We start from the raw sequence: 15,863 nt of genomic DNA, 5'->3' as shown, positions 1-15,863 counted from the left end.
GAGGGAGTGCCGCACTGTCAGAGGGTCAGTACTGAGGGAGTACCGCACTGTCAGAGGGTCAGTACTGAGGGAGTGCTGCACTGTCAGAGGGTCAGTACTGAGGGAGTGCTGCACTGTCAGAGGGTCAGTACTGAGGGAGTGCCGCACCGTCAGAGGGTCCGTTCACTGGCAGCGGGGAGATGATGGGGTAATGGTAATGCCACTGGACTAAAAATCCAGAGGCCCAGGCTGCCACTCTGGCGACGTGAATTTGAATCTCACGGCAGCTGGTGAAATTTAAATTCAATGAATAAAATCGCCATTATTCTGGTTATTCTCAGCCTTAGCGACCATGAGACTGTTGCTGTGACAACCCATCTGGTTCACTAATGTCCTTCAGGGAAGGAAATCTGCCGTCCTTACCTGGTCTGGCCGACATGTGACTCTAGCTACATGTGGCTGCCTTATAACTGCCCTCTGAAATGGGCGAGCAGGGTAATTAGGGATGGGCAACAGATGCTGGCCTAGCCAGCAATGCCCCACTCCCAGGAAAGAATTAACTAAAAATAAATATCACGTTTGTGGATCTGAATCAGTTACAGTTAATGAGCTCAGACCTTTCTGAAAATTGTGCTCCTGGAGTTGGCCATCGCTGGGCCTAACTGAGAAGTGAACTTCATTTCACCGGGGAAAATGGTTGTTCTGCAGAGACGACGGGCGAGATTCTCCGTTCCCGATTTCCTAATCGGTGATCGGGTAGAGAATCCATTTTTACGACCGAATCAGGGCCGGCGCCTGTTTTACGCAGGTTGCAAATGCTCCGGCCCCTCCAAAACGGCATCATCGGGGGAGTACGCCGATGGGACGGCCTCAGGACGTCACCTGAAGACCCTCCCTGATGCTCCGCCCCCCGATGGGCCGAGTTCACGGCAGCGCCGTGCGGGAACGTGGCGGCTGGCGACTGTGTCCAGCGCCGTCACAGTCGGGCGAGAGCCGTGCTGCTGGCCGGAGGGGCTTCGGTGAGGGTCAGGGGTCTGGTGGGGGTTGTCCAGGGGGGGTACTATCTGGCAGGTCGGGTCCATGCACAGCCAGCACCATGTTGTACGGCGCGACCGCTGCATGTCGTCGCTGTGCACGTGCGCGGCCATGGGCTCGGCTTTCGCGGAATCCGGCTATTTTACGTGGCACAGCTGCTAGCCCCTCATCGGTCGCAGTATCGGCGCTGATTTTCCCCACGGATCCTCCGGGCATGGCCCCAAAATCGAAGAGTTTAGCCCGACGTGTACTGACTACGCTTTCCTCTTTCAGAATTTTATTACGTGGCGTTTGACTTCCCTGGCCATGGTGTGTCGTCCCACCGGCCCCCTGGTATACCCTATTACTTCACGGAATACATTTCTGACGTGCGGAGAGTGATGGATGGTAAGTTTCAGATTCTCGAAAGGGTTTGGCAGGGTGAGGGAGGGGGGACACCTTTACTCAGCTCCGTTTCCAGCCCAATATGACTTCAGCTGGAGCGAGGTGGGTTTAAGCTGTTGAAGAGTTGGGGTGGGGCATGTGGAGCAAAAGAGACGTGCAGTCACGGTCGTGATGGGAGAAATGGGGCATCAAACCTCCACAGCCCAGGCAGTACAGCACAAACCCAGCAAGTTAATGACCAGATTCAATTTTCTTTGGTGATCTTGGCTGAAGGATCACGTGGCCACAACACCAAAGAGAACTCCACTGCTCTTCCTTGAATAGTGAGGTTCGACCTTCAGCGTTGCCCTGAACAGGGAAACTGTAATCCAGGCTGATGCTCCGATGCCGCGGGGACACAGCACGCGGAGACATCAAACCCCCTCCGCTTTCTCAGGTGGATGGAAACGATCCCACCCCACTCTTCAAAGAAAGGTGCAGCACGCTAGCACAGTGGTTAGCACTGCTGCTTCACAACTCCAGGGTCCCAGGTTCGATTCCTGGCTTGGGTCACTGTCTGTACGGAGTCTGCACATTCTCCCCGTGTGTGCGTGGGTTTCCTCCGGGTGCTCCGGTTTCCTCCCAAAGTCCAACGAGGCGCAGGTTAGGTGGATTGGCCGTGATAAATTGCCCTTAGTGTCCAAAAAGGATAGGTAGAGTTACGGGGATAGGGTGGAGGCATGGGCTTAAGTAGGGTGCTCTTTCCAAGAGCCGGTGCTGACTCGATGGGCTGAATGGCCTTCTTCTGCACTGTAAATTCTATGATAAAAGCAGGCGCGCCCTGCCCAATATTTATACCTCGAGCAACGCCAGGATCGTTATCTTGGTGTTATTTTTGGAATCTTGCTGTGCCAAATTGGCAGCCATGTTTCCGACAAGAGAGTGGCTGCACTTTCAAAATACTTCACTGGCTGTGAAGCATTTTGGGACTTCCTGAGGATCCAAATTCTAAATGCAATTTCTTTCCTCTTTAAACATGAACAGAGATGTTTCAGCATTACTTGGTCTTGGCCGGAAACATCAGCTGGAGATTTCAACCGACCCCTCCAATCACAGTCTTAATGTCCACTGCTGGTTGTGTGTGGGCAGGGAGGGGGAGGAGAGCTGTGACAACATCCCATAACCTGCAGCACCTGACACCCAGGCTCCAGCAAAGGTGCTTGAAGAAAATGCCAAACTACTAACGTCCTGGGGGGGTTACCATTAACAAGAATCTGAACTGGACTAGCCGTATAAATACAGTGGTTACCAGAGCAGGTCAAAGGCTAGGAATCCTGTGGAAAGTAACCCACCTCCTGACTCCACAAAGCCTGTCCGTCATCTACAAGGCACAAGTCAGGAGTGTGATGGAATACACTCCACTTGCCTGGATGAGTGCAGCTCCAACAACACTCGAAGCCCAACACCATCCAGGACAAAGCAGCCCCGCTTGATTGCTCCTCCTTCCACAAACATTCAAACCCTCCACCACCGACGCATAGTCGTCAGCTGTGTGTACCATCTACACGATGCACGGCAGGAACTTACCAAGGTTCCTTAGGCAGCACCTTCCAAACCCACAACCACTACCATCTAGAAGGACGAGCAGCAGATACCTGGGAACATCACCACCTGGAGGTTCCCCTCCAAGTCACTCACCACCCCGACTTGGAAATATATTGACCGCTCCTTCACTGCCGCTGGGTGAAAACCCTGGTATTCCCTCCGTAACAGCACAGTGGATATACCCGCACCTCAGGTACTCCAGCGGTTCAAGAAGGCAGCTCACCCCCACCTTCTGAAGGGCAACTCGGAATGGGCAATAAATGCTGGCCTAACCAGCGATAAGCCGTAGATGAAATTTTAAAAATGTATGGAACTTGCCCCTGTTGAGGAGTTGACATCTGCAGGAGAGGAGGGCTGGAAATTGATGAGACATTAAAACTTCAAATGTGCTTCTGATCTTATTTCATTTTCTTATTACAGCCTTGAACTTGAATAGATTCAGCATTTTAGGCCACAGCATGGGTAAGTGGTCAGCCAAATTAATCCAAAAATTCCATTATTGTCGCTGCACATACAAAGTCCAAACCAGGTGTAGTCTTCAGGTGAAATGGGGTTAGAGACCAACGTAATATGTAATTGTCAAGTGTGATAAATGTAGAAATTGACATATTTTATTTCACATTCTGTGGCAGTAATGTTATTTAAAAACCCTGGTTTAAAATGAATACAGGCAGTGTGTCTACTAAAGCTATGATGTGGAGATGCTGGCGTTGGGCTGGGGTGAGGACAGTAAGAAGTCTTACAACTCCAAGTTAAAGTCCAACAGGTTTGTTTCAAATCCCTAGCTTTCGGAGCACTGCTCCTTCCTCAGGTGAATGAAGAGGTATCATTCACCTGAGGAAGGAGCAGTTCTCCGAAAGCTAGGGATTTGAAACAAACCTGTTGGACTTTAACCTGGAGTTGTAAGACCTCTTACTCTACTAAAGCTGTAATTAAAGAGTTGTAAAAGGTGAGGTAGTAATTGATTCCTACCACTTACTTAAGTTACAGATAAAAGGCTAATGGAATTGTGTTTTGATTGCTGGAGATTCACTGGAGCATTGGTAATTTAGGAGGGGTGTGGTGTTTAGCCCTAGCAAAGCAGGTCATGGAATTTTCTGGGAAACAGATATAATTCATGGAAGGAGCCAGGTTTGTCTGTCTGTTTTGCAGTCTTATTAGAATATTTTAGATTGAACAGGGGTTTTGCCAAATGTTGAGCTGTTGGGTTGAGCGGAAGGGCACTGGATCTGCTCTAGAAAGGAACCCTCTCCAAAAGTCTACACAACTAAGCAAGTGACCTGTTTTGTTAACTTTATTTATAAGTGGCATTTGAACTGTATTGTATTGTATATTTGGAATTAGTGGCAAGTGTAGATAGTAAGTCACCAAGCTAATGTGATTAATTCTGTGTTTAAATTAAAGTTTGTTTTGACATGAAAGATACCTATTAGTCAGAGTCACCCATCACTCCTGGGGTGAAGTATTCTTTCCTCACAGCTTTACAAATTAAGAAAAATTTTTGGGGTTCTCGTCTGGAATCCTAACAAAAATTGGGGTCTGGTCCGGTATCCAACACAAGTGAGTCAGAAAAATGCAGATTCAAGCCCCACTCCAGACTTGAGCACACAATTAATGCTGACGCTCCCAGTGCAGTGCTGAGGGAATGCCGCAGTGTCCGGGGTCTTTCAGACCGGGCAGCAAACAAAAACGTGACTTTGAACAAAGCTGGGCAATTAACCATTCCGTGCTGCATTCTCCATGGTGACATCTCCACCAATCAGAGTCCGCTTGCCAACCAATCAGCACACTCTTCTCATGAAACAGGAATTATCGTTTACTATTGGTAATTCCTTGCTAGCTGTCCTGCTCAGTGCCAGATGAAAAACTTTGGCAGCATGTTCCCCCCCCCCCCTCGAGTTCTGTATTACCAAATGACTGTTTATCCTGATATACTGACGGTCGAGATGAAGAGCAGTGGGAAGAGATTCTTGTGGGATATAAATGCCAGCATGAGCAAGTGGGACCAAACGTTGCCCTGCTGTAAACTTTAGCCAATTTTAGTTCAGATATTAATTTTTCTCCGCCATTCCTTTTCAGGGGGAAATGTTGGCGGAATGGTGAGTGCTGAGATTTTGTCCATTTTTAAATGTGCTGCGGATGACAAAGCTGTGGTTTGATTGTGTAATTTCCCTTTTCAGTACCCATGGTCATGTACTATCGAAACCCGTCAGCTTTTTGTTTTTCCCCAGAGTCTGGGGCTGTGAGTGGCCCAGGGAGCTGTGAGGAGGGAGCAGCAGCGCCCTTGACGTGTCCTGCTGCGTCAGCGGGTATTGCTTTGCCCTCAGTATTTCCTCCAGGTCTTAAGTGAAGGCTGCATGCCAACAAGCTGCCAACCTGGCAACAAACCTGGTGGAACAAGAGCCTCTGCTGTGACGATGATGCTGAGCGACGTCAGGGCAACATTGACAAGTTGGCCAAATGGGCAGACACCTGGCCGATTAATTTCTTTCTTTTTAAGCTTAGATTGCCCAATTCTTTTTTTTTCCAATTAAGGGGCTATTTATTTAATTAATTAATTTTATAAATTTAGTCTACCCAATTAATTTTTTCCAATTAAGGGGCAATTTAGCGTGGCCAATCCACCTACCCTGCACATCTTTTGGGTTGTGGGGGCGAAACCCACGCAGACACGGGGAGAATGTGCAAACTCCACACGGACAGTGACCCAGAGCCGGGGTTGAACCTGGGACCTCGGCGTCGTGAGGCAGCAATGCTAACCACTGCGTCACCGGGCTTCCCTTTTAAGGGGCAATTTAGCGCGGCCAATCCACCTACCCTGCACATCTTTTGGGTTGTGGGGGCGAAACCCACGCAGACACGGGGAGAATGTGCAAACTCCACACGGGCGGCGACCCAGAGCCGGAATCGAACCTGGAACCTCGGCGCCGTGAGGCAGCAGTGCTAACCACTGTGCCACCGTGCCACCCCTGGCAGATGAATTTCAATGCAGAGAAGTTTGTTTTACATTTATTCGTTTATGGGACGTGGGCGTTGCTGGCTGGCCCAGCATTTATTGCCCACCCCTAATTGCCCTCGAAGGGGCAGTTGAGAGTCAACCACATTTCTGTGGGTCTGGAGTCACATGTAGGCCAGACCAGGAAAGGACGGCCAGTTTCCTTCCCTAAAGGACATTCGTGACCCAGATGGGTTTTTAACGACAATCGACAATGGGTTCACGGTCATCATTAGGGTTTCAATTCAAGATTTTTATTGAATTCAAATTTTGTCTTCTGCCATGGTGGGATTCAAACCCATTAGCTTTATTCTGGGTCTCTAAATTACTAATCCAGTGACAATACCACGACACAACTGTCTCCCCTGGAATGTGAGGTGATGCATTCTGGGAGAAGAAACATGGGGCGGCAATATAGGCTCAATGGTACAACTTTGAGGGGAGTACAGGAGCAGAGGGACTCGGGATTCAGGTGCATAATTCTCTGAAGGTTGGAACACTTGTTAATGTGGCTAATAGGTTTAGAAATAGAGGCAGAGAGCATAAAAGCAAGAAAGTGACACAACACCTCTTCAAATCATTAGTCAGACCACATTTGGAATATTGTGTTCAGATCTGGGCACCTTATTTAAGGAAGGATGTTAAAGCCCTGGAGCGAGTGCAGAGGAGATTTACATGAATGATACCAGGAATGAGGAATTTTCAATAGAAGGAAAGATTGGAGAAATTAGGCTTTTTCCCCTTGGAGCAGAGAAGATTAAGAGGTGAACTTATTGACATATCCAAAATATTTAGAGCGCTTGGCTCTTCCGGCAAGTTCCCCACCGCTATTCAATGACACTTAGTCTCTTTTTTTGGACCCTGGTTAGTTTCTCACCGGTATAGCCCACACTTAGAATTGTTTTTAGCACTGGGGAGCTGAACCCAGAGATCGGGCCGCCATTTTGAACGGGTGTCCTGATCTCTAACTAAGTGAGCTTGTGGGTCCCCACGCTCCACACCCCCACACACATGGCCACTACCCCACACACATGGCCACTACCCCACACACATGGCCACTACCCCACATCTCCCAAGTGAGGACACTCTGCAATGGGGTCCCGGGAGGGGGGGTCTCTTCAGCCCCCTACTTGCCTGCCCTGTACACCCCCATCCTTCAAAGCCCCCTCCACCCGCCTTTCATGGGCATGGCCCCCCCCCCCTCCCCGGGGCCCTGACCCTTGGCAGTGACACCCTGGCACCTGGGCACCCTTCCACTGGCACCTGGGGAGTGCTCCAACTAGCTTGGCAGTGCCAAGGTGCCAGCTGGGCAGTACCAAGATGCCCACGTTCCGGCGGAGATCCAGGTGTTCACCCTGCACTGACCCTGACCCACCCAGAGGTCTCCGCTAGCCCGGGAGACCCCCCTCCCCCGGGTGCCATTCCGCGTGGCCCATGTTCTTGTGAACCAGCACTGATCGGCGCCCAACTGCAGCCGCCATGGGGAGGCCAGAGAATCGAGGTAGGCTGGTGGATCCCGGGTAGGGAGGTCTGAAGTAAGTTTATGACCTACTTCCAGGAGCACCGTTTGGTCATGGCCCTTTTGGGCAGAGTTCCGAATCCGACCCCTCACAGGACTCGCCCGGAGGCGCAGAGGCTGCCGGGAAGCCTCTGAGAGGGCTCTCCGGAATTCTCCGGCTGTGAGGTCTCGGAGGACTGGAGAATTGCTAATGTTGTCCCTTTGTTTAAGAAGGGTAGCAGGGATAATCCAGGGAATTATAGACCTGTGAGCTTGACGTCAGTGGTAGGCAAACTGTTGGAGAAGATACTGAGGGATAGGATCTATTCACATTTGGAAGAAAATAGACTTATAGTGATAGGCAGCATGGTTTTGTGCAGGGAAGGTCATGTCTTACAAACCTAATAGAATTCTTTGAAGAAGTGACAAAGTTAATTGATGAGGGAAGGGCTGTAGATGTCGTATACATGGACTTCAGTAAGACGTTTGATAAAGTTTCCCATGGCAGGTTGATGAAAAAAGTGAAGTCGTATGGGGTTCAGGGTGTACTAGCTAGATGGATAAATAACTGGCTGGGCGACAGGAGACAGAGAGTAGTGGTGGAAGGGAGTGTCTCAAAATGGAGACGGGTGACTAGTGGTGTTCCACAGGGATCCGTGCTCGGACCACTGTTGTTTGTGATATATATAAATGATCTGGACTAAGGTATAGGTGGTCTGATTAGCAAGTTTGCAGATGATACTAAGATTGGTGGAGTTGCAGATAGCGAGGATTGTCAGAGAATACAGCAAAATATAGATAGATTGGAGAGTTGGGCAGAGAAATGGCAGATGGAGTTCAATCCAGGCAAATGCGAGGTGATGCATTTTGGAAGATCTAATTCAAGAGCGGACTATATGGTCAATGGAAGGGTCTTGGGGAAAATTGATGTACAGAGAGATCTGGGAGTTCAGGTCCATTGTACCCTGAAGGTGGCAACGCAGGTTGATAGAGTGGTCAAGAAGGCATACAGCATGCTTGCCTTCATTGGACGGGGTATTGAGTACAAGAGTAGGCAGGTCATGTTACAGTTGTATAGGACTTTGGTTCGGCCACATTTGGAATACTGCGTGCAGTTCTGGTCGCCACATTACCAGAAGGATGTGGATACTTTAGAGAGGGTGCAGAGGAGGTTCACCAGGATGTTGCCTGGTATGGAGGGTGCTAGCTATGAAGAAAGGTTGAGTAGATTAGGATTGTTTTTGTTGGAAAGACGGAGGGTGAGGGGGGACCTGATTGAGGTCTACACAATTATGAGAGGTGTGGACAGGGTGGATAGCAACAAGCTTGTCCCAAGAGTGGGGGTGTCAGTTACAAGGGGTCACGATTTCAAAGTGAGAGGGGGAAAGTTTAAGGGAGATGTGCGTGGAAAGTTTTTTACGCAGAGGGTGGTGGGTGCCTGGAACGCTTTGCCAGCGGAGGTGGTAGAGGCGGGCATGATAGCATCATTTAAGCTGCATCTGGACAGATATATGAACGGGGGCAGGGAAACAGAGGGAAGTAGATCCTTGGAAAATAGGAGACCGGTTTAGATAAAGGATCTGGATCGGCGCAGGCTGGGAGGGCAGAAGGGCCTGTTCCTGTGATTGGCGCAGGCTGGGAGGGCCGAAGGGCCTGTTCCTGGGATCGGCGCAGGCTGGGAGGGCAGAAGGGCCTGTTCCTGTGCTGTAATTTTCTTTGTTCTTTGTGTTATGCTCTCGCTCAAACGCAACGCGGCCGGGAATCGCTCCCTCTTTTTCCACTATTTGCTAAGTCAGTGACTAGAGGTCACCATTGGTCAGCAAGAGAGCTAGGGGTGAGAGGTGACATTTATAACAGTGTCTTTTTTCTTTCTGATTCCCTAACATGTGTTCTTGCTTGTAGTTCTGTTCCCTTTTCCCCGAGATGGTGGATAAGCTGATTATACTGGACGGATATGGGTTTTATCCAATTGCGGATGTAAGTTTTATTTTCTTTCTTTAATAAAAATGACCAGAATCTGAGTAAAAGCAAGCTGGTGGTATGTTCCGTACGAGCTTGCTGAAATTGCTGCCCCCAGCCCTGACGCTTTAGCTACCTTCAGCCTGGTGGCCAGGGCAGTCTGTACAATGGAGCCCTACTTCTTGTTTTCTCCTCCCCAGCAGAAACAACCTATCTCCCAGCCATGGGGGAAGGCAGCTGCACAGTAGACAGTCTCTGGACTAATTAATCCGGAGACCTGGGCTATGTACCTATGAGAACAGGCCCTTCTGCCCTCCCAGCCTGCGCCGATCCCAGGAACAGGCCCTTCGGCCCTCCCAGCCTGCGCCAATCCCAGGAACAGGCCCTTCGGCCCTCCCAGCCTGCGCCGATCCAGATCCTTTATCTAAACCGGTCTCCTATTTTCCAAGGATCTACTTCCCTCTGTTTCCCCGCCCCCGTTCATATATATGTCCAGATGCATCTTAAATGACGTAGTCATGGGTCCCTACATGCAGAAGGAGGCTATTTGGACCATCGAGTCTGCACCGACCCTTCAAAAACGCACCCTACCTAGTCCTACTCCCCCACCCGATCCCCATGACCACACCCACCTGGACAAGCGACCACGGCCAATCCACCTAACTGGACGGTGGGAGGAAACCGGAGCACCCGGAGGAAACCCAAGCAGACACAGGGAGAATGTGCAAACTCCCTGTGACGCAAGGCCAGAATCGAACCCAGTTCCCTGGAACTGTGAGGCAGCAATGCCAACCACCGTGCCGCCCGTAATCACGAATTGTCATGAAACCCCATCTGGTTCACTAATGTCCTTCAGGGAATGAAATCTGACAACCCTACACGGCCTGGCCTACTCGTAACTCCAGATCCACACCAGTGTGGTTGACGCTAAACTGCTCTCTGCAATGGTCGAGGAAGCAAGCGCAGTTAGGGAACAAATGCCCCCTGAAAGAATAAATAAAAAATAAAATGGCGGCGTTGCACAACAAAATTCAGACGGTGCTGTCAGGCTTCTTGGAAGGGTTGCCGCTGCATCCTGGCTCTGTGCTGCAATGGAGAGCGGGAAGTTCCTTAACAGACCCGTATCGCCCCTCGTAGACTTTCAGGTCCGTCCCTCAGCAAGTGGTAGCGTCTCTGACATCCATCCCCACCATGCCCTGCACTGAGGATACTGCTTCTGTCGCCCTTGCCAGCCGGGCAGACTCCAGATCCTGACACCGGGACTGAGCTGCGAGGATGGGTTTCGAGGCAGCAGGGTGGCGCACAAGCAAGACTCAGCACTGGACACGGTGCAAGCCGCTGGGTTTTAAGCTGGTGTTTGTCACACCCTCCAGAGGCCGAGGTGAGTCTGGAGGCCACAGAGGTTCCAACACTCGGGAAGCTGGGGAAGGAAGGCTGTGTTACAGCGACGGACGTAAATTCTCTCACGGCTGTATGGGAAACGGGGTTTAACGCTCAGCTGGGGGGGGTCAAGCACAATGCCAAAGTTGTGAATACTCTACTGCAACCTCAAATAAGGTACTGTAGTGTAGTGATCAGTGGTTATGTTACTGAACTAGGCCTAGACTATTAGACATAGACATAGAACAGTACAGCACAGAACAGGCCCTTCAGCCCTCGATGTTGTGCCGAGCCATGATCACCCTACTCAAACCCACGTATCCACCCTATACCCGTAACCCAACAACCCCCCCCTTAACCTTACTTTAATTAGGACACTAGGGGCAATTTAGCATGGCCAATCCACCTAACCCGCACATCTTTGGACTGTGGGAGGAAACCGGAGCACCCGGGGGAAACCCACGCACACACGGGGAGGATGTGCAGACTCCGCACAGACAGTGACCCAGCCGGGAATCGAACCTGGGACCCTGGAGCTGTGAAGCATTTATGCTAACCACCATGCTACCCTGCTACAGAGTCTTAAATTCAAGACCCAGGACAGCACCTGGGGGACTTAAATTCAATTAATTGAATAAATCTGGCATAAAATGGTGATCATGAAACGACTGGATTATTGTAAAAACCCAGTGGTTCCCTGATGATCTTCAGATTGTTTATTTGGTCTGGCCTATAAGTGGGCCTAACCTACCGCGATGTGATTTACTCTTAACTTTCCTCCGAAATGTCCCAGCAAGGCCCCCTCGGTTGTTTAGAAGGTCTCCAGAGCAATTGGGAATGGGTTAAAAAATACACACCCACATCCCAAAAAATAGTAACTGAAGTAGGCCCTGAAGCCTGATCGGCCATTCAGTGGCTGATCTGTAATCTGACCCCATAAACCTTTGCCCCATATCCCTCAGTGCTTTTGGCAAATCTCTGTTTTTAAAATTACCAGTAGATCTCACGTCAGTTGTCCTTTGCAGAAGAGAGTTCCACCCTTTGCCTGGTGTTTCCCAATGAGTAAAACAAATGTGAGCCCAGGTGGGGAATGGAGACAGTTTTCATTAGGACAGGAGAGATTGTGGGGTGACTGGATAGAAGTGTTTAAAATTACAAAGAGACAGTGTAGGTTGAAACGGTATTGCCAATGATTCTGGCTTCTCTTAGAACATAGAACATAGAACAGTACAGCACAGAACAGCCCTTCGGCCCTCGATGTTGTGCCGAGCAATGATCACCCTACTTAAACCCACGTGACCCGTATACCCATAACCCAACAATCCCCCCATTAACCTTACACTACGGGCAATTTAGCATGGCCAATCCACCTAACCCGCACATCTTTGGACTGTGGGAGGAAACCGGAGCACCCGGAGGAAACCCACGCACACACGGGGAGGACGTGCAGACTCCACACAGACAGTGACCCAGCCGGGAATCGAACCTGGGACCCTGGAGCTGTGAAGCATTGATGCTAACCACCATGCTACCGTGAGGCCCCCAATGCTTGATGCTTGAATCTGACTCGCCGTCTGTCGGGAGAACAGGGAGCAAAGGGCTGTTTTATATACAGGAAGGAAGGGCAATGAACTGGTTCTTGACAGGTTGAGAGTACCTGTGCTAAACTTTCATTGTGAAATACTTTGTTTTAATTACCAGGGTGCGGAGCCTGGACAACTTCAGGAAGCAATCGATGAGCTTCTAAAGCTGGAGAAGGAGCAGGGTTCTCCCAGGGTGTATACGCCTGATGGAGCTCTGAAGAGGTTGGTACTGATGGTATGGCTGGAATTAGGAATGGGTCAGATTGTTAACTGGCACGACCTAGTGAGAGAAATCGCATTTATATCACCTGTCACAGTTAGGACATCCCGAGAGTTTCACTTTACTTCTGAAGTTCTGGCCAGCACTGTAGCACAGTGGTTAACACTGTGGCTTCACAGTTCGAGGATCCCAGGTTCGATTCCCGGTTTGGGTCACTGTCTGTGCGGAGTCTGCACATTCACCCCGTGTCTGCGTGGGTTTCCTCCGGGTGCTCCGGTTTCCTCCCACAAGTCCGGAAAGACGTGCTGTTAGGTAAACTGGACATTCTGAATTCTCCCTCGGTGTACCTGAACAGGCACCGGAGTGTGCCGACTGGGAGATTTTCACAATAACTTCATTGCAGTGTTAATATAAGCCTATTTGTGACACTAATAAAGATTATTATTATAAGTACAGGTTCGCATGGGAGCCAATTTGCAGACATCTAAATCCCTACATTCCTAAATTTAGAAGAATGAGAGATGATCTTATTGAAACACACAAGATGCTGAGGAGACTTGGGTGGAGCAGTGGTTAGCACTGCAGCCTCACGTCGCGGAGGACCCGGGTTCGATTCCGGCCCCGGGTTACTGTCCGTGTGGAGTTTGTACATTCTCCTCCTGTCATTCTCACCCCCACAATCCAAAGATGTACAGGATAGGTGAATTGACCATATTAATTTGTCCCTTAATTCAAAAGAAAAGAATTGGGTAGTCTAAATTTTAAAAAAAGATGCTGAGGAGACTTGATAAGGTGGGTACCAGGAGAATGCTTCCACTTGTAGGAGAAACTAGAACCTGGGTCCAAGGTTTAAGAATAAGTGGTGTACTGACTAAGATGGTGATGAAAGGGATTGTTTTCCTCAGTGACTCGTTACTCCGTGGAATTCCTTTCCCCGGAGAGCAGTGGAGGGTGTCATAGATTCCATACTGTAGGCCATTCGGCCCATTGGGTCAACACCGACCCTCTGAAAGAGCACTCTATCCAGGCCCAATCCTCCACCCTATCCCCTTAACCTTTGGACATTAAGGGGTAATTTAGCATGGCCAATCCACCTAACCTGCACATCTTTGGACTGTAGAGGGATATGGGGAGCAGTCAGCAAAGTGGAGTTGAGACCTCAGCCATGATATTATTGAATGACGGAGCAGGCTCGTGGGGCTGAATGGCCCACTCCTGCTCCTAAGTCTTCTGTGCGCCAACAGTAACTGAGGTGATTGACCAGTTCATCTGTTTTGGCAACGGTGCTAAAGGTGGGAATGTTGACTGGGACACGAGGCCAAATCGCCCCCGATCTTTGAGTGTGGCTGTGGGGTATTTCTACTTACATTTGAGCAGGCAGGTAAAATCATAGGAAAGTTGCAACACAGAATGAGGCCATTCGGCCCATCTTGTCCGTGCCATCTGGTCTGCCAAAAAGACGGCACTTCTGACAATACGGTACTCCCGCAGTACCACACTGAGATGCCAGCCCAAATTACTCGCGGGAAATTAAGGCAACCATTTGACTTGGGCAGATATCTATTTAATACCAGCAGAGGTGGGGCCATTCAATTGTCCGGCAAATTTGATCCCGAACCGCAAACTCCCAACTCTTTCCACGTTTCCAGTCCTCTCCTACCCACTGAACCAGGACCTTCTGCAGTCTTGGCATCTTCTCTGACCCCTGAGCAAAGCCTCCGACCATATACTCCGACCATATACTCTGACCATATACTCCACCCTGCCCACCGAGATCGCTGACTTCCACCTCTGTAATATCACCAACCTTGTTCGAAATGGCAATGAAGGGATTTAAACTCTAGTGGTGTCGGAGTAACAAGCATCCTTCAAAGAGGAGGGAAAGAAAAATCCTGCCTTGGCCTGCATTTTATTTTGAAGCCTTGGGCAAGAGCCGGGGATTCCCAGAGATCTGATAATCTGTAGAGAGCAATCACTTCAGGAATCGGCCAAGCCAGATAAGGTTCTAATTGTCCTCCGGTTGTACCTATTTAAGGCAATTGGGTTTTGTGGGCTTGGGGGGGGGGGGGGGGGGGGGCGGGGGGGTGGAATTATTCACTAGTTGACTAAATGTTTAATATGTCACATGTGATAAAGTTCTTTTCCTTTTTAAATATCACACCCCCCTTTTTGAAATTTGAGTGACTGCCTTCAAGTAAAACGTCTCAATCACAATTCGCTGTGTTTTTTAAAAAAAACTCCTCCATTCACCTCGCGCTCTTTTCCAATCATCTTAACTTTATGCCCTCGGGAGACTGCTAATTTCAGCTGATTCACCCTCTTGATAACCTTCATGGTTTTGAATGTCTCCATTGAATATCGCTTTAAACTTCTCTGTTCCAAAGAGGACTTCCTAATATTGCCACGTAACTAATTGGTAATTAATTCCTAATATTGCCACGTAACTAATTGGTATCCATTCTCTTCCCCACTAGAGAGGGTGCGGAGGAGATTGACCAGGATGTTGCCTGGGCTGGAGCGTATCAGCTATGACGAGAGGCTGGTTAGACTGGATTGTTCTCTTTCGAGCAGAGAAGGCTGAGGGGAGACCTGATTGAGGTGTACAAGACTATGAGAGAGTAGCTAGGAATAAAACCTTTTCGCCCAGAGGGAGGTGGGAGTCTGGAACTCACTGCCTGAAAGGGTGGTGGAGGCGGGAACCAGGGCCGGCTCAAGGCACCGGCAACTCGGGCCGTCGCCCGGGGCGCCATGTGCTCGGGGGCGCCAGAGACTCGGGTCCCGCGCATACGCAGTTGGGCCGGTGCCAACCAGCGCATGCGCGGTGGCCGCCCGCCCCCAGGGCGGCACCCCGGCTCGGTCCCCCCCGCCCCCGCCGCCCCTCGGGTCCGCCCCCCCTCGGGTCCGCCCCCCCCCCGCCCCCCCCTCGGGTCCGCCCCCCCTCGGGTCTCTCGGGTCCGCCCCCCCGCCCCGCCCTCCGGTCCGCCCCCCCGCCCCGCCCTCCGGTCCGCCCCCCCACCCCGCCCTCCGGTCCGCCCCCCCCCCCGCCCCGCCCTCCGGTCCGCCCCCCCGCCCCGCCCTCCGGTCCGCCCCCCCGCCCCGCCCTCCGGTCCGCCCCGCCCTCCGGTCCGCCCCCCCGCGAGTCCGCCGCCCCCCCCCCCGCCGCCCTCGGCCCCGCCCCCCCCTCCTCGGCCCCGCCCCCCTCCTCGCCCCGCCCCCCTCCACGCCCCCGCCCCCCCTCCTTGCCCC

General features: G+C 50.9%; 1 protein-coding gene across 2 annotated transcripts in view; it reads left to right on the top strand.

The window, feature by feature from the left end:
- The window catches only part of serhl (serine hydrolase like), a 56,165-nt gene that overhangs the window by 22,564 nt on the left and 17,738 nt on the right, over positions 1–15,863 (top strand). For both annotated transcript variants that reach the window (XM_038783434.1, XM_038783435.1), the window contains 5 exons: positions 1,288–1,401; positions 3,403–3,444; positions 5,062–5,081; positions 9,378–9,452; positions 12,516–12,619. In XM_038783434.1, coding sequence (XP_038639362.1) covers positions 1,288–1,401; positions 3,403–3,444; positions 5,062–5,081; positions 9,378–9,452; positions 12,516–12,619 — 355 coding nt within the window. The remainder of the gene's footprint in view (positions 1–1,287; positions 1,402–3,402; positions 3,445–5,061; positions 5,082–9,377; positions 9,453–12,515; positions 12,620–15,863) is intronic.

The sequence above is a fragment of the Scyliorhinus canicula genome, chromosome 23 (genome assembly GCF_902713615.1).
Source record: "Scyliorhinus canicula chromosome 23, sScyCan1.1, whole genome shotgun sequence".
In the NCBI taxonomy this organism is placed as follows: domain Eukaryota; kingdom Metazoa; phylum Chordata; class Chondrichthyes; order Carcharhiniformes; family Scyliorhinidae; genus Scyliorhinus; species Scyliorhinus canicula.
The sequence above is the reverse complement of the archived record's forward strand: the minus strand, read 5'-3'. Positions and strand labels throughout refer to the sequence as shown.